Here is a 24,310-nt window from a genome sequence, read left to right as displayed (position 1 = left end):
GTGGTGCTTGTAGCACAATCTGGTCTGCATATCAGTGCTGAAATACAGACCACACTGTGCTAGACTCACCACAGCCGAGAGCAACACCCCAGGCAGGGAGGAGGAACTGCACGAGGTATGACAGATGCAGGGGGCTATAGTGAACACTACCTATGTGAGGGTATTAATCACAGCTATACACTACTGGATCACAGCGACTACTTAATAACTGACCACACACTAGATGCTGACGCCTCGCTGTGATTAATAATCTCTACTGAGCTGATCAGATGATAAGGATTAAACCACCATCTATATCCCTCATATGGGTACAGGTGCCCCAAGCAGCTATTGGATGTAATACTGCCATTTACATAAGGATGACCTCAGTGTACGTATGATGTCATCTGATAAATTATGTATAACAAGTCCTCCCTCAGAGCACAGTACAGCAGTGTGTATAATATATAGGCCTTTATGTACAGGCATACTGACACAAGTAATGATTGCAGCAATAATACAGACAGCCCAGTATCTAGTCACTTTTTTCATTATATTCACTTTTAGTTTTTTTGCACATCATACAATTGAATTGCATTTTGTAAGCATAGACAATAAAAGTTACATTTTTATTATGTATTCCGCACAGCCCGGAAATAAGGTGGGAGGCACAAGCGGGAAGTCGGGTGTGTAACATCCTTTGAGCGGGTGAGAGCAGGAGTTGAGCCAGTGACCGGGATCGGACGGTAAGTCCATGTGTAGCTATATACAGAGACATGAGGAGGCACAGGTGTCTCCCGCCTCATACCCCTATAATACCTCTGTATATCCCCTTATGCTCTATTATAAGTAGTTATTGTATAATGACTGAGCCCCTGCACTAGTGCTTACACATACAGGCTGTGACCCCCAGCACCGCTGTCCCCACAGTCCCAGGACCAAGTCCCATCCAGGCCGCACACACATATACAGTCCTCAGGCTGCTGCTCAGTCTGGGCCTGTGTCATATATGGTGTAACATATGGCTATGCCCCGGTGCCATCCTCTGCCATTATACACCTGACCTTACCAGCTGATCATTAGCCACCCACGATTGGCTAATGGTGGCATAATTCCAGGGCCGATTAACAATGGGCCTGATGGAGCTACAACTCCCAGGCCACTCTTCAAATAGTCAGCCATTTTGTAGCTGAGGGCCAGGGCTTTCCAACAAGCCTTGCTCTGCGTCGCTAGCCCCCAGGAACCGGAGATACCGCCAGGCAAACCGGGAACGTTTTCCCCATAGGATAACATGGGACCCACTAATTCTGACCCCCACCCAGTTCTAACGGCTGCCAGTTCCCCCCCCCCCTGTAATTTCATGGCTGTTCATGTTGTTTGAGGACAGATTTCCCTGGAACCAAATGGCCCAGTTTCATGGGACCAAAATCATTCTAAGCCTACATGTAAATGGGTCAGTTGGTTCCGAAGATATAGTTGGTTGTTTAAGGGGGGGTGGGGGTGTTCTCGACCTCTCACACCAGAAAATGCAGGTACTAGGCCGGTGAAAAGGGGCCAGTCCGTGAGTGTCCCTGCATGATCCTGGGACCATATTCCCAGGTAAATCCCGGCATTTTCTGGTGTGAAAGGGGTATTATTTCAAATAGCTGGGACCTGCAGTGCTCTGAATACAGTCGGGCAGCCCCCCGTTCTCTGCCCGTCTGTCAATGGCTGTCATTTCTGCCCGGCGGCGACTGTCCCCCAGTTACCACAAGCATGCAATCCCACATGGCAATGAGCATGGAACCCCTGTCAATGAACATGTAGGTAAGCAGCCCTTATGTAGCATCATTTTTAATAGGCATTATGGTGTTTGGCATAATACGTAATGGACATTATGATGTGTGGCTTAACATGTAATGGGCATTATGGTGTAAATTTGTAATGCCCCTGTTTATGAAGCATATTGTGCATTATTGCTCAATATGTTTGGTATAGTGTGTATTTTGGCTCAATCCATGTGGCAAAATGTGAATTTTGCCTTAATCTGTGTGGCATAACGTGAATTTTGACTTAATATGTGTGCCACAGTGTGAATTTTGTCTCATTCCATGTGGCATAATGTGTAAGAGGCAAGTACAGTATAAGGGGGTTACTATTGTGTTGCATGATTTGTATAAGGGGTATACAGATGGGGCAGGCCTCTTCCTTGCTGGCGAATCGCCAGAACGTCATCGCTGGCGATCCGCCAGCAGCCTGCCTCACCATCTGACTGAGACGCGTGTGCGTCTCAATCTCCGTCGGCGGGGCGACGGGAACCCTGTCCGTCTCCGCCTCAGGTTAGGGGAGGGGGTGCGGGCAGGCGGCGGGGACCCCGGGTTACCGCCAAAAGCCGGCGGTGACCCGGGGGAGCGGCTGGAAGCGCCGTCGGAAGGGGACGCGCGCGCCTCTCGTGCGCGCGCGTCCCCTTCTCGCTATGCAGATGACGCTGGCGGGGATGGCGGCTGGCGTCCCTATCGCCATCCCCTGCCAAGATGGGACCTGCCCCATCTGTATGATGTGGTAAACTTTATGGCCACATAAAAGGTGCTGAAATGTTGTCTACCAAGTTTCGGCTTTCAGTATTTTTTTTATGACTGGAGTGCTGGCTCACCCCGCAAGTATCTTAAGACATTGCCATCCTGCCTTTGGAGGGCACCCACCAATATATCTCCCTGCATTTTTCCTATGCCAGCCCTCTGCCTTTTCCAGGCATATATAATTAGTTGAAAGTATTTACACGAGTAGAGACACACCCATGAGCAGACCACCCAACCAGAACACTGGTCACGCCCCCCCCCACATTATTAGGTGCTGGCCACAACCCCTATTATTGCGCATAATAGGCCCTTGATCATTTTCAGCTCCAGGCCCATTTAGACCTTAATCTGGCTCTGCATAAATCTAGACCAATGAGTGAGTTCCCCGCTGCCCTCTGAGGAAACTGTCCTGCGCAGTGATGGAGAAACGCGTTAGTGATTATGGATCACCATTACTTTACCACCGGTATATGGACTGTATAATTATCACCCGCTACGGGGACCAGTGACCACAGCTATCCTGACAAGCGGTACACCAGCCGGTCCGCCTATGCACTTGGCGCACACTGACTGCCTGTCTGCACGAGTGACGCGTTCTAACACCTGGTGGGGGAGCAGGAACGTGGCCACAGTACCAGCGGGGGTCTGGTTGGTAATACATTGCCACCACTGCAGTGTGTTACACTAGAGCAGGACTGTTTGTTACCAGCGTCGGAGTCTCTCAGCGCCTGTAACAGATGTCATCTCCTGGGAGCGAAAAGATGCACCAGGTGCAGCAGCCAGTAGACAGCCCGGCTCCCCAGTGCCCCATTGTCATGTGTCCAAATACAGATGGAGCCCCTGTCATCTTTTCTCGGCTCCCGCCAGAACGTCCCCTCTGGCGGCGGACAAGGACTCCATTAAACTTTTGAATGGATAGTTTTGCCAGCCCCTGCCTGAATGAGGCCAGCTACATCGGTACGTCAGACTGGTGGGGCTATATCTGACAGAGGCCTGTAAGTACCGGCCACAGTACAATAGGATTGGCTAGTTTCTATTACATGACCATGCCTTTTGCTCCTGGTCACATGACCTTGTGGTACTTCACAAAACATGATAAATAAAGCACAAAATTACCTCTCAATACCACATTACATCACATATATACATCACTAGTTACAGGCCCATCAGAATGACAGCTTCTGCAATGTACTGTCACTTTGAGCTGTGACAGTTTTTAGCCCACAAACTCTCCGGCCCACCTCCAGTCCCTATCTGCTCCTACCGCCAATCTGTCCTCACAGCTCCCTCCCTCCCTATCCAGCAAGTATAAGTTTTAGTGTTAGTGCAAGTATTAGTGTCCCTGCAAAAATCTTTTGGGTGTGCAGCATGTGAAATAGGGGATGTGACCGGAGAGGTGACTGCTGGGAATGGGACATTATACAGTAACACCGGGGGATGTGACTGGAGAGGTGACTGCTGGGAATGGGACATTATACAGTAACACCAGGGGATGTGACCGGAGAGGTGACTGCTGGGAATGGGACATTATACAGTAACACCGAGGGCTGTGACCGGAGAAGTGACTGCTGGGAATGGGACATTATACAGCAACACCGAGGGATGTGACCGGAGAGGTGACTGCTGGGAATGGGGCATTATACAGTAACACTGGGGGATGTGACCGGAGAGGTGACTGCTGGGAATGGGACATTATACAGCAACACCGGGGGATGTGACCAGAGAGGCGACTGCTGGGAATGGGACATTATACAGTAACACAGGGGGATGTGACCAGAGAGGCGACTGCTGGGAATGGGACATTATACAGCAACACCGGGGGATGTGACCGGAGAGGTGACTGCTGGGAATGGGGCATTATATAGTAACACCGGGGGATGTGACCGGAGAGGTGACTGCTGGGAATGGGACATTATACAGTAACACCGGGGGATGTGACCGGAGAGGTGACTGCTGGGAATGGGACATTATACAGTAACACCGGGGGATGTGACCGGAGAGGTGACTGCTGGGAATGGGGCATTATACAGTAACACCGGGGGATGTGATCGGAGAGGTGACTGCTGGGAATGGGGCATTATATAGTAACACCGGGGGATGTGACCGGAGAGGTGACTGCTGGGAATGGGACATTATACAGTAACACCGGGGGATGTGACCGGAGAGGTGACTGCTGGGAATGGGACATTATACAGTAACACCGGGGGATGTGACCGGAGAGGTGACTGCTGGGAATGGGGCATTATACAGTAACACCGGGGGATGTGATCGGAGAGGTGACTGCTGGGAATGGGGCATTATACAGTAACACCGGGGGATGTGATCGGAGAGGTGACTGCTGGGAATGGGGCATTATACAGTAACACAGGGGGATGTGACCGGAGAGGTGACTGCTGGGAATGGGGCGCTATACAGTAACACCGGGGGATGTGACCGGAGAGGTGACTGCTGGGAATGGGACGTTATACAGTAACACCGGGGGATGTGACCGGAGAGGTGACTGCTGGGAATGGGGCGTTATACAGTAACACCGGGGGATGTGACCGGAGAGGTGACTGCTGGGAATGGGGCGTTATACAGTAACACCGGGGGATGTGACCGGAGAGGTGACTGCTGGAAATGGGGCATTATACAGTAACACTGGGGATGTGACCGGAGAGGTGACTGCTGGGAATGGGGCATTATACAGTAACACCGGGGGATGTGACCGGATAGGTGACTGCTGGGAATGGGACATTATACAGTAACACCGGGGGATGTGACCGGAGAGGTGACTGCTGGGAATGGGGCATTATACAGTAACACCGGGGGATGTGATCGGAGAGGTGACTGCTGGGAATGGGGCATTATACAGTAACACCGGGGGATGTGATCGGAGAGGTGACTGCTGGGAATGGGGCATTATACAGTAACACAGGGGGATGTGACCGGAGAGGTGACTGCTGGGAATGGGGCGCTATACAGTAACACCGGGGGATGTGACCGGAGAGGTGACTGCTGGGAATGGGACGTTATACAGTAACACCGGGGGATGTGACCGGAGAGGTGACAGCTGGGAATGGGGCGTTATACAGTAACACCGGGGGATGTGACCGGAGAGGTGACTGCTGGGAATGGGGCGTTATACAGTAACACCGGGGGATGTGACCGGAGAGGTGACTGCTGGGAATGGGGCGTTATACAGTAACACCGGGGGATGTGACCGGAGAGGTGACTGCTGGAAATGGGGCGTTATACAGTAACACTGGGGATGTGACCGGAGAGGTGACTGCTGGGAATGGGGCATTATACAGTAACACCGGGGGATGTGACCGGATAGGTGACTGCTGGGAATGGGACATTATACAGTAACACCGGGGGATGTGACCGGAGAGGTGACTGCTGGGAATGGGGCATTATACAGTAACACCGGGGGATGTGACCGGAGAGGTGACTGCTGGGAATGGGATATTATACAGTAACACCGGGGGATGTGTTTTGTTGATAACTGTATCATTGTGTGTGTCAGATTTCTAGGAGGTGTCAGGATGTCACTGTCTGTCTCTCCATGTGGGAGTATATAGAGGAACACAAGGGTCTGTACAAGGAAGTGATGATGGAGAATCACCGGCCCCTCACATCACTGGGTAAGAAGAGACTTATTTATTGTACAAGGTGGATCAGTGATAGGGGCCATCTGTACACAAAAATCTGATAGCTGCATATATACTGTGTGGCCAAATTATTATGACCACTTGACACTTGAACGCAGATCGGCCATCACTTCACGTTGTTACCACTAGAGGGTGAGATAGATATAAAAAGGGAATGCAGGACAAGTGAAGCATCAATCGCACTGTGTTGCTTGGGAAGAAATGGGCAAACAACGTGATTTAACTGAGTTTGAACGCGGGATGATTGTAGGAGCTCGAACCGTCGGAACCAGTATCAGCAAAACGGCTGCACCTGTGAAGTGTTCGAGAGCAGCAGTTATTAATGTTTACAGAGAGGACTACCAAGCAGGAAACCGGGTCTCACCGTCAGGCTTGTGGTCGTCACAGGCTACTGAATGCTCGATCTGAAAGGAGACTCGCCAGAGTTGTCCAGTCCAACAGAAGAGCAACAGTCCTTCACATTAAGGGGAATCTTATTCAAGGAGCAGCTGCGAAGGTCTCTGAACGATCTGTTCTCCGCACATTACACCGTATAGGCTGTGGAAGCCGATGACCTGTTAGAAAGCCTCTACTGTCTGCCTTGAACAAGAGCAGATGTCTCCAGTTCGCAAAGGAGCACAAGGATTGGACAGTAGATGACTGGAAAAGGGTCATGTGGTCCGATGAATTGCGTTTTCTTTTTTTTTTTAATTGAGTGTTTTTTATTAAATTTTCAACAATAGAAGATACAGCTAACATTAGAGTTCTGACATAGGCAAAATGAGTGCATAGCAGATAAGCATAGGTAAGAATTTGCATATACACAGATTATTAGAATTACATTGGACAAATAAAACAGTGCTAACTCCTTTCGTCTGTATCTATAAATCATGGTTGCCCAAAGGCGCCATCCAGGCAGCCACGAGAACAGGAAATATAAGAGCACATTTGTACAGTTGAAGTATTTGGAATGTACCTAAGTCTCATCGTTCAGGATGAATGAGCAGAAAATTGCCATCTGCCAGAACGCCATATTAAGCCTAAAGTAACCTACTAAACTCTAACAAGATAAATTAAGTTCCCCAAAATAGCCCAAAGCAAACCTCCCCATAACCCCCCACCCTGTATAACCTAACCCCAACTAAGGCATACCTGGAGCCCAACCCACTAACCCCTATACACTACCTACACTTAAAAGGGGATAAATTAGTGGCCTGCCGCTGTAAATAGCTGCCTAGCCTAAAATCCTAATTACACCCTTGTTCACATATCTAACCTACCCCCCCCCCCCCACCCTACCCCACCCTATATAAAAGGATAGCAAAACGAATGTCTGAGAGGGGCAATACAAAACAGGATCAGATCGTGTAAATATGGAAGGATATATAAGGATAGCTAAAAAAGCCTAAACCAATGGCCATGTTTTAACAAGGTGTACCCCGGCTCTTCCAACAGAAGCTTGTATAGTAAAACTGGTACTTATGTAATATCTGGACTCCCGTTTTTCTTATGAGACCGCGTCCCCTTGCGGGGCTCGCTGCGCTCGCCACACTATATAAAATCAACTCCATGCGTAGTTGGATAGTAGGGGTATGAAAAAATGGGGTGCATTTAACATGGGAGCCCAGATAATACATAAGTACCGTATATATATATACACACACACATACATATATATGTATCTCGAGTATCAGGATACTGTATATCAATATCAGCAAACAAGTATAAGTAAATGTTCATAGATCGGAGGCAAAGTATATTGCAAAACGGAATAGAAAGGAGCCTCATCAATAGATAAACATAGGACAGTCTCAGTCCGGCCATCTGTAATCATCTTGAACATAACCCTTGATTCGTGTAGACAGGACTCTGTATATATAAAGGCCAGGAGGACGACTTGTAGCACCAAGAGAGACAGGCTGCACAGGCCCGGAGGTCTTGCTAGGAGATACAGGGGAGATCAGCAGAGGAGCAGGAATCGTGTACACTGGGTCCTCTTTGCCAGGATTGTGGCCATAATAGACACAGCAGCAGTGCTGAGTTGGAGCAGTCGAGGCAGCATTCAAGTGTTGCATGTGGGAAGGCATCACGGAGTACTCCCTCCTAAAGCGAAGAATTGCAGGATCTATATGGGCTATAGGCCCACGGCCAAGAGGGATATTGTCTCCATCAGCAGCAGCGTATATATCACAATGAAAGGAGATTAGAGGATCTACTGGGTCGGGATAGGAGATATCTCTAGGGCAGGAGAGCTCATTCTTGGGACAATACAGTGCCTGTTCAGTGCTGACTATGGGAACACAGCAGGAAAGTGTATGTTCTTCAGCGAGGGTACAGGAGATAGATAGGGTCTCCCCCTGCACATCAGCGAGCTTGGCCAGAAGTCTATCGGCAGAGGCATAGATAGCCTGCAGCAAGAGTTGAATTGAGGCCGCCATGTTGAATTATATAGCAAGGGCAATAGATCCAATAAACCAGTGGTGGCTAGCACACCACCAGATTCTCAGGAGAGACAAAAAAGCAGCTGTCCGGGTGTCTATATAACCCAAGGATGCAACGCAGGGCAGGCCCAGCACCTCTCTCCCTACAGTACTCACTCAGGTAGTGGCCCTCGGGTAACCAACAAGGGCTGCGGTTACAGATTGCCGCTCAATGGGGACCAAAAAATCAGGCTATCTCTATCATCAGGCACAGCAGAGCAGAGACCGGGAGATATGCGTCGGTGGAAGGAGTCTCCAAGATGACGCCCGAAGCGTGCAGGAGGGAGCCCAGAGCGTGCCAGGCCAGGAGTGTCCCTGCGTCCACAGCAGGCTGTCGGCACACGCTTTGATTGGTGCGTCAGGTGCAGGAGAGCTTTAGGGGTGGTAGTGAGTGAGTCAGAGGTGTCTAAGGTCCCTCAATCAGGATGGGAATACGGATTTTAACGGAGCTCACCCACACAGCGTCCGCACACCTCCTCAGTCAAACCACGCCCCGATGAATCGTGTTTTCAATTACACCATGCAGATGGCAGGGTGCGAATACGGAGAAAACAGCACGAAAGCCAGGACCCCAACTGCATTGCCACAACACCAAGCTGGTGGAGGCAATGTTGTGGTTTGGGGGATGTTTTCTTGGCATTGTATGGGTCCTTTGATTCCTGTGGAACAATGTCTGAATGGCCAAGGGTATTTGAGTGTTCTCGAAGATCAAGTACCTCCTGTTATGTTAATGGTGTACCGTGCCGGGGATGGTTACTTCCAGCAGTACAATGCTCCCTGTCATAAAGCTGGCATTGTCCGCAGATGGTCCGAAGAGCATGACGGAGACTTTACCTTGCTTAGTTGGCTGCACAATCACCAGATCTCAATCCAGTTGAGAATCTGTGGGATGAGATCGAACGGCCATCAAGCAGCTGGATCCAGTAGCATCAAATCTTAAGGAATTGGAAAGTGCAGTTCATCGGATATGGTCTCAAATTCCTCATATCACCTACCAACATCTCATAGAGTCCATGCCAAGAAGAATCCACGCAGTATTAAGGGCAAAAGGTGGTCCAACATTGTATTGAGGGGTGGTCATAATAATTTGTATACGACTTCCTCAGTCACTGTGTGTGTCTCCTATAGATGGGCCCAGTAACAGAGATACCCCAGAGAGATGTCCCCGTCCTCTGTATTCCCAGGATAATCACATATATACCATGTCCTCGGTCACTGCGTGTCTCCTACAGATGGGCCCAGTAACAGAGATACCCCAGAGAGATGTCCCCGTCCTCTGTATTCCCAGGATAATCACATATATACCGTGTCCTCAGTCACTGTGTGTCTCCTACAGATGGGCTAGTAACAGAGATAGCCCAGAGAGAAGTCCCCGTCCTCTGTATTCCCAGGATAATCACATATATACTATGTCCTCAGTCACTGCGTGTCTCCTACAGATGGGCTAGTAACAGAGATAGCCCAGAGAGAAGTCCCCGTCCTCTGTATTCCCAGGATAATCACATATATACCATGTCCTCAGTCACTGCGTGTCTCCTACAGATGGGCCCAGTAACAGGAATACCCCAGAGAGATGTCCCCGTCCTCTGTATTCCCAGGATAATCACATATATACCATGTCCTCAGTCACTGCGTGTCTCCTACAGATGGGCCCAGTAACAGGAATACCCCAGAGAGATGTCCCCGTCCTCTGTATTCCCAGGATAATCACATATATACTATGTCCTCAGTCACTGCGTGTCTCCTACAGATGGGCCCAGTAACAGGAATACCCCAGAGAGATGTCCCCGTCCTCTGTATTCCCAGGATAATCACATATATACCATGTCCTCAGTCACTGCGTGTCTCCTACAGATGGGCCCAGTAACAGAGATACCCCAGAGAGATGTCCCCGTCCTCTGTATTCCCAGGATAATCACATATATACCATGTCCCCAGTCACTGCGTGTCTCCTACAGATGGGCCCAGTAACAGAGATACCCCAGAGAGATGTCCCCGTCCTCTGTATTCCCAGGATAGTCACATATATACCATGTCCTCAGTCACTGCGTGTCTCCTATAGATGGGCCCAGTAACAGAGATACCCCAGAGAGATGTCCCCGTCCTCTGTATTCCCAGGATAATCACATATATACCATGTCCTCAGTCACTGCGTGTCTCCTACAGATGGGCCCAGTAACAGAGATACCCCAGAGAGATGTCCCCGTCCTCTGTATTCCCAGGATAATCACATATATACAATGTACTCAGTCACTGCGTGTCTCCTACAGATGGGTCCAGTAACAGAGATACCCCAGGGAGATGTCCCCGTCCTCTGTATTCCCAGGATAATCACATATATACCATGTCCTCAGTCACTGCGTGTCTCCTACAGATGGGCCCAGTAACAGAGATACCCCAGAGAGATGTCCCCGTCCTCTGTATTCCCAGGATAATCACATATATACCATGTCCTCAGTCACTGCGTGTCTCCTACAGATGGGCCCAGTAACAGAGATCCCCCAGAGAGATGTCCCCTTCCTCTGTATTCCCAGGATAATCCCATATATACCATGTCCTCAGTCACTGTGTGTCTCCTACAGATGGGCCCAGTAATAGAGATACCCCAGAGAGATGTCCCCGTCCTCTGTATTCCCAGGATAATCCCATATATACCATGTCCTTAGTCACTGCGTGTCTCCTACAGATGGGCCCAGTAACAGAGATACCTCAGAGAGATGTCCCCGTCCTCTGTATTCCCAGGATAATCACATATATACCATGTCCTCAGTCACTGTGTGTCTCCTACAGATGGGCCCAGTAACAGAGATACCCCAGAGAGATGTCCCCGTCCTCTGTATTCCCAGGATAATCACATGTATAATGTCCTCAGTCACTGTGTGTCTCCTACAGATGGGCCCAGTAACAGAGATACCCCAGAGAGATGTCCCCGTCCTCTTTATTCCCAGGATAATCACATATATACCATGTCCTCAGTCACTGCGTGTCTCCTACAGATGGGCCCAGTAACAGAGATACCCCAGAGAGATGTCCCCGTCCTCTGTATTCCCAGGATAATCACATATATACCATGTCCTCAGTCACTGCGTGTCTCCTACAGATGGGCCCAGTAACAGATACCCCAGAGAGATGTCCCCGTCCTCTGTATTCCCAGGATAATCACATATATACCATGTCCTCAGTCACTGTGTGTCTCCTACAGATGGGCCCAGTAACAGAGATACCCCAGAGAGATGTCCCCGTCCTCTGTATTCCTAGGATAATCACATATATACCATGTCCTCAGTCACTGCGTGTCTCCTACAGATGGGCCCAGTAACAGAGATACCCCAGAGAGATGTCCCCGTCCTCTGTATTCCCAGGATAATCACATATATACAGTGTCCTCAGTCACTGTGTGTCTCCTACAGATGGGCCCAGTAACAGAGATACCCCAGAGAGATGTCCCCGTCCTCTGTATTCCCAGGATAATCACATATATACCATGTCCTCAGTCACTGCGTGTCTCCTACAGGTGGGCCCAGTAACAGAGATACCCCAGAGAGATGTCCCCGTCCTCTGTATTCCCAGGATAATCACATATATACCATGTCCTCAGTCACTGCGTGTCTCCTACAGATGGGCCCAGTAACAGAGATACCCCAGAGAGATGTCCCCGTCCTCTGTATTCCCAGGATAATCACATATATACCATGTCCTCAGTCACTGTGTGTCTCCTACAGATGGGCCCAGTAACAGAGATACCCCAGAGAGATGTCCCCGTCCTCTGTATTCCCAGGATAATCACATATATACCATGTCCTCAGTCACTGTGTGTCCTACAGATGGGCCCAGTAACAGAGATACCCCAGAGAGATGTCCCCGTCCTCTGTATTCCCAGGATAATCACATATATACCATGTCCTCAGTCACTGCGTGTCTCCTACAGATGGGCCCAGTAACAGAGATACCCCAGAGAGATGTCCCCGTCCTCTGTATTCCCAGGATATTCACATATATACCATGTCCTCAGTCACTGCGTGTCTCCTACAGATGGGCCCAGTAACAGAGATACCCCAGAGAGATGTCCCCGTCCTCTGTATTCCCAGGATAATCACATATATACCATGTCCTCAGTCACTGCGTGTCTCCTACAGATGGGCCCAGTAACAGAGATACCCCAGAGAGATGTCCCCGTCCTCTGTATTCCCAGGATAATCACATATATACCATGTCCTCAGTCACTGCGTGTCTCCTACAGATGGGCCCAGTAACAGAGATACCCCAGAGAGATGTCCCCGTCCTCTGTATTCCCAGGATATTCACATATATACCATGTCCTCAGTCACTGCGTGTCTCCTACAGATGGGCCCAGTAACAGAGATACCCCAGAGAGATGTCCCCGTCCTCTGTATTCCCAGGATAATCACATATATACCATGTCCTCAGTCACTGTGTGTCTCCTACAGATGGGCCCAGTAACAGAGATACCCCAGAGAGATGTCCCCGTCCTCTGTATTCCCAGGATAATCACATATATACCATGTCCTCAGTCACTGCGTGTCTCCTACAGATGGGCCCAGTAACAGAGATACCCCAGAGAGATGTCCCCGTCCTCTGTATTCCCAGGATAATCACATATATACCATGTCCTCAGTCACTGTGTGTCTCCTACAGATGGGCCCAGTAACAGAGATACCCCAGAGAGATGTCCCTGTCCTCTGTATTCCAAGGATAATCACATATATACAATGTCCTCAGTCACTGCGTGTCTCCTACAGATGGGCCCAGTAACAGAGATACCCCAGAGAGATGTCCCCGTCCTCTGTATTCCCAGGATAATCACATATATAGAATGTCCTCAGTCACTGTGTGTCTCCTACAGATGGGCCCAGTAACAGAGATACCCCAGAGAGATGTCCCCGTCCTCTGTATTCCCAGGATAATCACATATATACCATGTCCTCAGTCACTGCGTGTCTCCTACAGATGGGCCCAGTAACAGAGATACCCCAGAGAGATGTCCCCGTCCTCTGTATTCCCAGGATAATCACATATATACCATGTCCTCAGTCACTGTGTGTCTCCTACAGATGGGCCCAGTAACAGAGATACCCCAGAGAGATGTCCCCGTCCTCTGTATTCCCAGGATAATCACATATATACCATGTCCTCAGTCACTGTGTGTCTCCTACAGATGGACCCAGTAACAGAGATACCCCAGAGAGATGTCCCCGTCCTCTGTATTCCCAGGATAATCACATATATACCATGTCCTCAGTCACTGTGTGTCCTACAGATGGGCCCAGTAACAGAAATACCCCAGAGAGATGTCCCCGTCCTCTGTATTCCCAGGATAATCACATATATACCATGTCCTCAGTCACTGCGTGTCTCCTACAGATGGGCCCAGTAACAGAGATACCCCAGAGAGATGTCCCCGTCCTCTGTATTCCCAGGATAATCACATATATACCATGTCCTCAGTCACAGCGTGTCTCCTACAGATGGGCCCAGTAACAGAGATACCCCAGAGAGATGTCCCCGTCCTCTGTATTCCCAGGATAATCACATATATACCATGTCCTCAGTCACTGTGTGTCCTACAGATGGGCCCAGTAACAGAGATACCCCAGAGAGATGTCCCCGTCCTCTGTATTCCCAGGATAATCACATATATACCATGTCCTCAGTCACTGCGTGTCTCCTACAGATGGGCCCAGTAACAGAGATACCCCAGAGAGATGTCCCCGTCCTCTGTATTCCCAGGATAATCACATATATACCATGTCCTCAGTCACTGTGTGTCTCCTACAGATGGGCGCAGTAACAGGAATACCCCAGAGAGATGTCCCCGTCCTCTGTATTCCCAGGATAATCACATATATACCATGTCCTCAGTCACTGTGTGTCTCCTACAGATGGGCCCAGTAACAGAGATACCCCAGAGAGATGTCCCCGTCCTCTGTATTCCCAGGATAATCACATATATACCTACAGATGGGCCCAGTAACAGAGATACCCCAGAGAGATGTCCCCGTCCTCTGTATTCCCAGGATAATCACATATATACCATGTCCTCAGTCACTGTGTGTCTCCTATAGATGGGCCCAGTAACAGAGATACCCCAGGGAGATGTCCCTGTCCTCTGTATTCCCAGGATAATCACATATATACAATGTCCTCAGTCACTGTGTGTCTCCTATAGATGGGCCCAGTAACAGAGATACCCCAGAGAGATGTCCCCGTCCTCTGTATTCCCAGGATAATCACATATATACCATGTCCTCAGTCACTGTGTGTCTCCTACAGATGGGCCCAGTAACAGAGATACCCCAGATAGATGTCCCCGTCCTCTGTATTCCCAGGATAATCACATATATACCATGTCCTCAGTCACTGTGTGTCTCCTACAGATGGGCCCAGTAACAGGAATATCCCAGAGAGATGTCCCCGTCCTCTGTATTCCCAGGATAATCACATATATACCATGTCCTCAGTCACTGTGTGTCTCCTACAGATGAGCCCAGTAACAGAGATACCACAGAGAGATGTCCCCGTCCTCTATATTCCCAGGATCATCACATATATACCATGTCCTCAGTCACTGCATGTCTCCTACAGATGGGCCCAGTAACAGGAATACCCCAGAGAGATGTCCCCGTCCTCTGTATTCCCAGGATAATCACATATATATACCATGTCCTCAGTCACTGTGTGTCTCCTACAGATGGGCCCAGTAACAGAGATACCCCAGAGAGATGTCCCCGTCCTCTGTATTCCCAGGATAATCACATATATACCATGTCCTCAGTCACTGTGTGTCTCCTACAGATGGGCCCAGTAACAGAGATACCCCAGAGAGATGTCCCCGTCCTCTGTATTCCCAGGATAATCACATATATACCATGTCCTCAGTCACTGTATGTCTCCTACAGATGGGCCAGTAACAGGAATAACCCAGAGAGATGTCCCCGTCCTCTGTATTCCCAGGATAATCACATATATACCATGTCCTCAGTCACTGTGTGTCTCCTACAGATGGGCCCAGTAACAGAGATACCCCAGAGAGATGTCCCCGTCCTCTGTATTCCCAGGATAATCACATATATACAATGTCCTCAGTCACTGCGTGTCTCCTACAGATGGGCCCAGTAACACAGATACCCCAGAGAGATGTCCCGTCCTCTGTATTCCCAGGATAATCACATATATACCATGTCCTCAGTCACTGTGTGTCTCCTACAGATGGGCCCAGTAACAGAGATACCCCAGAGAGATGTCCCCGTCCTCTGTATTCCCAGGATAATCACATATATACAATGTCCTCAGTCACTGTGTGTCTCCTACAGATGGGTCCAGTAACAGAGATACCCCAGAGAGATGTCCCCGTCCTCTGTATTCCCAGGATAATCACATATATACCATGTCCTCAGTCACTGTGTGTCTCCTACAGGTGGGCCCAGTAACAGAGATACCCCAGAGAGATGTCCCCGTCCTCTGTATTCCCAGGATAATCACATATATACCATGTCCTCAGTCACTGCGTGTCTCCTACAGATGGGCCAGTAACAGAGATACACCAGAGAGATGTCCCCGTCCTCTGTATTCCCAGGATAATCACATATATACCATGTCCTCAGTCACTGTGTGTCTCCTACAGATGGGCCCAGTAACAGAGATACCCCAGAGAGATGTCCCCGTCCTCTGTATTCCCAGGATAATCACATATATACCATGTCCTCAGTCACTGTGTGTCTCCTACAGATGGGCCCAGTAACAGAGATACCCCAGAGAGATGTCCCGTCCTCTGTATTCCCAGGATAATCACATATATACCATGTCCTCAGTCACTGTGTGTCTCCTACAGATGGGGCCAGTAACATAGATACCCCAGAGAGATGTCCCCGTCCTCTGTATTCCCAGGATAATCACATATATACCATGTCCTCAGTCACTGTGTGTCTCCTACAGATGGGCCCAGTAACAGGAATATCCCAGAGAGATGTCCCCGTCCTCTGTATTCCCAGGATAAGCACATATATACCATGTCCTCAGTCACTGCGTGTCTCCTACAGATGGGCCCAGTAACAGAGATACCCCAGAGAGATGTCCCCGTCCTCTGTATTCCCAGGATAATCACATATATACCATGTCCTCAGTCATTGTGTGTCTCCTACAGATGGGACCAGTAACAGAGATACCCCAGAGGGATGTCCCAGTCCTCTGTATTCTCAGGATAATCACATATATACAATGTCCTCAGTCACTGCGTGTCTCATACAGATGGGCCCAGTAATAGAGATACCCCAGAGAGATGTCCCCGTCCTCTGTATTCCCAGGATAATCACATATATACAATGTACTCAGTCACTGCGTGTCTCCTACAGATAGGCCCAGTAACAGAGATACCCCAGAGAGATGTCCCCGTCCTCTGTATTCCCAGCATTGTACAGAGGAGAATCACAGGACCCTACAGGAGGATCAGGTAGGTGGGATTAGGGTCTCCTCAATATACCAACGTGACTGTGACTATATGAATTGCATTAGTTGTGTGTGTGTGTGTGTGTGTCTTATACACTGCAAAGATATGCAAAGATATTCTACAGTGTAATCTCAATAACATCAGACATTCCTAATATGGCATTTTGTGTAGGTTTAGTGTGAAAATTTGTCTGATATTAAGGTAGAAGATTCAGAGGGAGAAGAGACGTATGTGACTGATATCAAAACAGAAGAAGGAGAAGAGATGGATGTGACTGACATTAAAACAGAGGATACAGAAGAAGAGACGTATGTGACTGACATCAAGGCAGAAGCTACAGAGGGAGAAGAGACGGATGTGACTGACATCAAGGCAGAAGATACAGAGAGAAAAGAGACAGATGTGACTGATATTAAGGCAGAAGATACAGAGGGAGAAGACACCTATATGAGGGGTGATCAGCAGTGTAAGGAGGAGGAAATCCCTACAGATCCCAGCACAGGTGAGAAATAAACACTTATTACATATTTTCCTTGTTTTGCCAATACAGTTTTCTCTTATTCTAAACCCTCCTCTGTCAGACCAAACCAATGAGGACAATGCAGCTGCTTAGTTGGGCAGTCAGGAGCCATCAGCCCCTATTATACTCCTGTTCTCCCCTCACATCATGTCACTGTGTGTTACCAGCCCAGAGATCTGACCAGTCTCCTCCCCACACTCTCTGGTGTATCTCATACATCAGGAGACATCAGCCCCTATTATACTCCTGCTCTCCCCTCACATCATGTCACTGTGTGTTACCAGCCCAGAGATCTGACCAGTCTCCTCCCCACACTCTCTGGTGTATCTCATACAGCAGGAGCCATCAGCCCCTATTATACTCCGGTACTTGTGTAGTTTCACTGCGCCACCGAGCGCACAGTGAAACTTTGAAACTTGTCAGTCTGCCAGACTCTGTGTTTACTGTGCGCGTGCCACTCTAGCTTTTCTCAGCGCAGCGCGTGGCTGCTTTCCTTATGTAAGCTACGTTATCAGCATAGCGCTGGGCAGCAGCAGTGCACCCAGCGCTGACAGGTCACTGTGGTACTTGTAGTTCCACAGTGAAATAGGCAGTCCTGCGCACCGCTGACAACCCGGCAATTTAGACTCCTCCGGCTATTTAGAAGTCTAGATTTAGACATCTAAATCCAGACTCCCTGCAAACCACTAAGATGGGGGCATCTAAATTTAGACGGTAAAGCGTCTAAATTTAGTAGGGTCTAGGGGTACTCTATTAAACCTGTTCACAATGACACTAGTCGACGTAACGGCTATCGACCTTGTTAATTCCACTATCCATGCCAACCCGAAGCGTGGCGAGCGCAGCGAGCCCTCGAGGGGCGGCGGTACGCGTCCTACGACCTTTTCATACCCCCACTATCCACGTCGGCGTCGAGTTGATTTTATAAAGTGTGGCGAGGGGACGCGGATACCTGTGAAGCCCGCGAGGGGACGCGGATACCTGTGAAGCTCGCGAGGGGACGCGGATACCTGTGAAGCCCGCGAGGGGACGCGGATACCTGTGAAGCCCGCGAGGGGACGCGGATACCTGTGAAGCCCGCGAGGGGACGAGGATACCTGTGAAGCCCGCGAGGGGACGCGGATACCTGTGAAGCCCGCGAGGGGACGCGGATACCTGTGAAGCCCGCGAGGGGACGCGGATACCTGTGAAGCCCGCGAGGGGACGCGGATACCTGTGAAGCCCGCGAGGGGACGCGGATACCTATGAAGGTATCCACAGGGCTCGCAGCGCTCGCCACGCTTCGGGCACGGTGGCTCGCTGCGCTCGCCACACTTTATAAAAACAACTCCACGCCGACGTGGATAGTGGGGGTATGAAATTGTCGTAGGACGCGTACCGCCGCCGCTCGCCACGCTTCGAGTTGGCGTGGATAGTGGAATTAACAAGGTCGACAGCTGTTACGTCGACTAGTGTTATTGTGAACAGGTTTAATAGTGTACCGCTAGACCCTACTAAATTTAGACGCTTTACCGTCTAAATTCAGATGCCCCCATCTTAGCGGTTTGCAGGGAGTCTGGATTTAGACGTCTAAATCTAGACTTCTAAATAGCCGGAGGAGTCTAAATTGCCGGAGGAGTCTAAATTGCCGGGTTGTCAGCCGTCAAAATCTAGACTTCTAAATTGCCGGAGGAGTCTAAATTGCCGGGTTGTCAGCGGTGCGCAGGACTGCCTATTTCACTGTGGAATTACAAGTACCACAGTGACCTGTCAGCGCTGGGTGCACTGCTGCTGCCCAGCACTATGCTGATAACGTAGCTTACATAAGGAAAGCAGCCACGCGCTGCGCTGAGAAAAGCTAGAGCGGCACGCGCACAGTAAACACAGAGTCTGGCAGACTGACAAGTTTCAAAGTTTCACTGTGAAACTACACAAGTACCTATACTCCTGCTCTCCCCCTCACATCATGTCACTGTGTGCTACCTGCCCAGAGATCTGACCAGATCTGACAGCTGTTACGTCGACTAGTGTCATTGTGAACAGGTTTAAGAGTGTTTTGCACAGTGCACCCCTATGTACCCCTACACCCTAGTAAATCTAGACGCTTTAGCGTCTAAATCCAGATACCCCCCTTCTTGGCGGCTTGCAGGGAGTATGGATTCAGACGCTTTAGCGCCTAAATTTTAGCGTCTACATGGGGGACACCCCCTTTGATAGTGGTGTGCCGGGGCGTGTACTTTAGAAGCCCATGCCGGGGTGTCAGCTTTACATGCCCCCGTTGTCAGCGGTGCGCAGGACTGCCTATTTCACTGTGGAACTACAAGTTCCACAGTGACCTGTCAGCACCTGGGCAGCTCGCTGCTGCTGCTGCCCGGCGCTACGCTGATAACGTAGCTTACATATGGAAAGCAGCCACGTGCTACGCTGAGAACAGCTAGAGCGGCACGCGCACAGTTAAACAGAGCGTCTGGCAAGCTGCCAAGTTTCTGAGACAGACTGTGTACGCGGCGGGCGCCGTGAAACTACACAAGTACCCTTTTGCCCTTTAAGGGTGAGAATTTATTTAGGGAGGAGCTAAATAAAATTGTGGCCTCTCTGGCAGCTGCCAAGACGGCATGCTTACCTACAGCTCTACCACAAAAAACTAGGACCTCCTCCTTTCGGTCCTTTCGTCCCTAATGTAAAGCCAGGGGTCAATCATACCCCAGGCCTACTCCTACCAACAAGGCAGGTAAGGCCAAACCTAAGCAGGCCTGGGCCACCAGACAGGCTCCTGCCAAGCCTGACAAACCCGATGCATGATGGGGCGGGCCTCCCGCAGGGGATCCCCAGGTGGGAGGCAGACCTCCACTTTGCTCATCAGTGGCTGTCCACAACAAAGGATGCCTAGGTAAGGAAAGTTGTGTCTCGGGGATACTCCATCTCATTCAAAAGGCCTCCCCCACGTACGTTTTTCTGCACGGGTCTCCCTCATGACCCGCACAAAGCAGAACATTTGCTAAAGCTTCTGCAGACTCTGCTACAGTCTCGAGTCATAGTTCCGTAGTTTTCATAGTTTGTTTGATTGTACAGTATTCCCAATACAATTACCCTATGTAATTAGGTAAATTAGAGGAATGGTCAAGAGCATGGCAACTACAGTTTAATGCCAAAAAATGCAAAATCATGCACTTGGGTCTTAAAAATCCAAAAGACTAGATATAGTATAAATGGCACTATAATGGAAACTACTGAGGAAGAGAGGGATCTAGGTGTCACTATTTCAGGGGACTTAAAGGCAGGGAGGCAATGTAACAAAGCAATGAAGAAGGCAAGTCAGATGTTTGGTTGCATAGGGAGAGGTATCAGCAGTAGAAAGAAAGAAGTAATAATGCCACTGTATAGGTCATTGGTACGACCTCACCTAGAGTATTGTGTTCAGTTCTGGAGGCCATATCTCCAGAAGAATATAAATACATTAGAGTCTGTACAAAGAAGGGCAACTAAAATGGTGCATGGCCTACATCACAAAACGTACCAGGAAAGACTAAAAGATCTTAACATGTACACTTTAGAGAAGGGAAAGGGGGGACATGATAGAAACTTTAAAATATATCAAGGGTTTTAACAAGGTACAGGAGGGAGACATTCTTCCCAGGAAGAGGAGCAACAGAACACGAGGACATGCACTGAAACTAACGGGAGGAAGATTCAGGGGAAATGTGAGGAAGAATTACTTCACAGAAAGGGTAGTGGATAAGTGGAATAGCCTCCCATCAGAGGTGGTAGAGGCAAATACAGTAGTACAATTTAAACATGCTTGGGATTGTTAGTAAGTAACCTGAGCATAGCATGCACTCCGGTCCGGGTTTTTGATGTTGCAGTGGTGACAGGCAGTCTGTTCACAGCAGAGACTCCGGTACTGGTTTTTGTGCTCACAGTCTGTGATGTATGAGTGGGGACGTGGGCAGCACCTGCTTTATAAGTCTTCCTTTCTGGCTAGACAGGTGCTGCTGAATTTGTCTCATAGCTCCCTGTCAGTGTTACTTTGAATATCTGCCAGTTCAGTTAGAATCCTTACTAGTTGGTCAGGATAGAAACTGTTTAGCCTGTGTTTGTCTGTCAGTTATGCCCCTTTCCCACTGCAGCTAAAAAACTGTAAATTGCCGATTTTCAGCGCAATTTACCGTTTTAAGGCTGCAGTGGGAAAGTGCCAGAGTTGAAATACCGTTTTTAAAGTTAAATGGTATTTCAACCCGTTTTTAAAGCAGAGTCCTACACGTTAAAATAACGGGATGCAGTTAAGATCCCGGCGGTCGGGATCCCGGCGTTCAGAATCCCGACGCCGGAATCCCGACCGCCGAAATGCCGACACTTTCTCCCTCCTGGGGTGTCCACGACACCCCTGGAGGGAGAATAAATTAGTGTGCCGAGCGTAGCGAGGCACCGGGCCTCATATGTAATGATCGGCTCATTATTATGCACGTGCACTCATTACATATGCGCAAAGTGAGAACTACTAGTTCTCATCAGGCACTGGGATGGCCTGGACCCCGCATGGACCCTGCATGGACCCCCGCTGCCTCCCCACTGCCCTGCATCCCCGTGCAGGTAAGTACAAGGGGAGGGGAGGTGGGGGCACAGGGCAGGTACTCTTTACAATTTGGGGTGGGGGGGGAGGGATTAGGCACTCTTTACACTGGGGGGGGGTGTGGTTAGGCACTCTACATTTTACACGGTTCACTGCAATGGGAATGGTACTTAAATGGTATTTAAAACGGTAATCTGCTGCAGTGGGAATGCTAATTCCGTTTTAAATACCATTTAAGATTACCAGTACTTTAAACTGGTCTGCAGTGGGAAAGCAGCATATGAATCCTTGCTAGATAGTCAGGATAGAAACTGCTCGGCCTGTGTGTTTGTCTGTTTGTCTCTGGAGTTTGTCTGGTTACAGCTTAGGCAGGCTGCTGGGATCTGTGGTGTCACCTTACAGTCCCAGAGCTTGGCTGTAACTTGGCAGCCCACACAATAGTCCTTCACCTCCTCCGGTGTATTGGGTATTCCACCTAGCCTTTACATTGGAGAGGTCATTGTGTGGCTGTTTCTCCTTAACCCCTTGTGGGCATCACACAGTATCATTTATTTATATGTGAACCACCATTTGAGTATTGTTACTCCTGTGTATTGCACTTAACACCTTGCTACACCATATATGTATTGGTAGGTATGCAGGTCATGTGTCGACACCACCACTGCCATAACAGGGATAGGCATATTGATATCCTTACAAAGAAATAAGGGTCAATTATGGTTTGAGGTAACATGTTTAAAAAGGGGCAGACCTAGATGGGCCAAGTGGTTCTTATCTGCCGTCAAATTCTAAGTTTCTATTATGTATACTACTATATTAGTGTTCATTCTAGCACCCGCCATCTTTGAAAATCCATGCAGTTCCTCTTTCCTGCCTGGGGTGTCGCTGTCTGCTGTAGTGCTTCTAGCACAGTGTGGTCTGTATTTCAGCACTGATAAGCAAACCAGACCTGTGCTAGAAACACCACAGCAGACAGCGACACCCCAGGCAGGGAAGAGGAACTGCATGGGTTTTCAAAGATGGCGGGTGCTAGAATGAACACTACTATATATCTATATCAGTTTTTTTATTATGTAAAATGTATTAATTTCTTTCGTAAGTTTTAGAAATGTCCCAGGAAGAAACCAGGAGGCTTTCCCTATCCGCGCAGGAAGAAGAAACATCGCAGAGACCATCACGGACCAAACATGGCAGAGGTCCCCAGGACAAATGTGACGCCGGAAAAGAAGGCATCAGCAGGGGACCCAACTTCACAGATGAAGAAACGGACACCCTCATTAATCAAGTCATTCTTCACTCTTCTCAGCATTTCGGTTCAAAGTCCAGAAATGTGCAATCTCGATTCAAGAATAGGACGTGGAATGAAATTTCGAAAGCGGTTTCTTCGAAGGGGAGTTTCCAGCGAAGCAACGATAGCTGCAAGAAGAGGTTACGAGACTGCAAAAGATTCATTACTCAAAAGATACAGAATGGACAGAAGCTACACAAGGACTGGGAAAATAAGATGAAAGATTACCTCCTACAGGGCCAGAAAGAAAGGCCAGGAACAAGTGCACAAGGTACTATGATGTGTGTGTGTGTGTGTGTGTGTGTATGTATATGTATGTGTGTGTGTGTGTATATATATATATATATATATATATATATATATATATATATATATATATATATATATATATATATATATATATATATATATATATATATGCGTGTCTCCTACAGATGGGCTCAGTAACAGGAATACCCCAGAGAGATGTCCCTGTCTTCTGTAGTCCCAGGATAATCACATATATACCATGTCCTCAGTCACTGCGTGTCTCCTACAGATGCGCCCAGTAACAGAGATACCCCAGAGAGATGTCCCCGTCCTCTGTATTCCCAGGATAATCACATATATACCATGTCCTCAGTCACTGCGTGTCTCCTACAGATGCGCCCAGTAACAGAGATACCCCAGAGAGATGTCCCCGTCCTCTGTATTCCCAGGATAATCACATATATACCATGTCCTCAGTCACTGCGTGTCTCCTACAGATGGGCCCAGTAACCGAGATACCCCAGAGAGATGTCCCTGTCCTCTGTATTCCCAGGATAATCACATATATACCATGTCCTCAGTCACTGTGTG

The 24,310-nt window shown here is 49.0% G+C and overlaps 2 protein-coding genes across 15 annotated transcripts in view; one reads left to right on the top strand and one right to left on the bottom strand.

The window, feature by feature from the left end:
* Positions 1-24,310, bottom strand: part of LOC146009536 (uncharacterized) — a 783,885-nt gene that overhangs the window by 507,435 nt on the left and 252,140 nt on the right.
* The window catches only part of LOC146009999 (uncharacterized), a 49,462-nt gene that overhangs the window by 1,996 nt on the left and 23,156 nt on the right, over positions 1-24,310 (top strand). For 6 of the 14 annotated variants that reach the window (XM_083150735.1, XM_083150728.1, XM_083150727.1 and 3 more), the window contains exons 2-6: positions 629-725; positions 6,046-6,163; positions 17,019-17,120; positions 17,319-17,615; positions 23,283-23,741. In XM_083150735.1, the coding sequence (XP_083006861.1) occupies positions 6,085-6,163; positions 17,019-17,120; positions 17,319-17,615; positions 23,283-23,741 (937 nt within the window). In that variant the 5' untranslated portion in view covers positions 629-725; positions 6,046-6,084. Of the gene's footprint in view, positions 1-628; positions 726-6,045; positions 6,164-17,018; positions 17,121-17,284; positions 17,616-23,282; positions 23,742-24,310 lie in introns of all 14 variants that reach the window. The other 8 variants (XM_083150729.1, XM_083150724.1, XM_083150730.1 and 5 more) reach the window with 8 other exon arrangements.

This window comes from Crinia signifera, chromosome 6, assembly GCF_055691185.1.
Source record: "Crinia signifera chromosome 6, ASM5569118v1, whole genome shotgun sequence".
Classification (NCBI taxonomy): Eukaryota; Metazoa; Chordata; class Amphibia; order Anura; family Myobatrachidae; genus Crinia; species Crinia signifera.
Note: the sequence above shows the minus strand (reverse complement) of the source record. Positions and strands in the feature narration are given on the sequence as shown.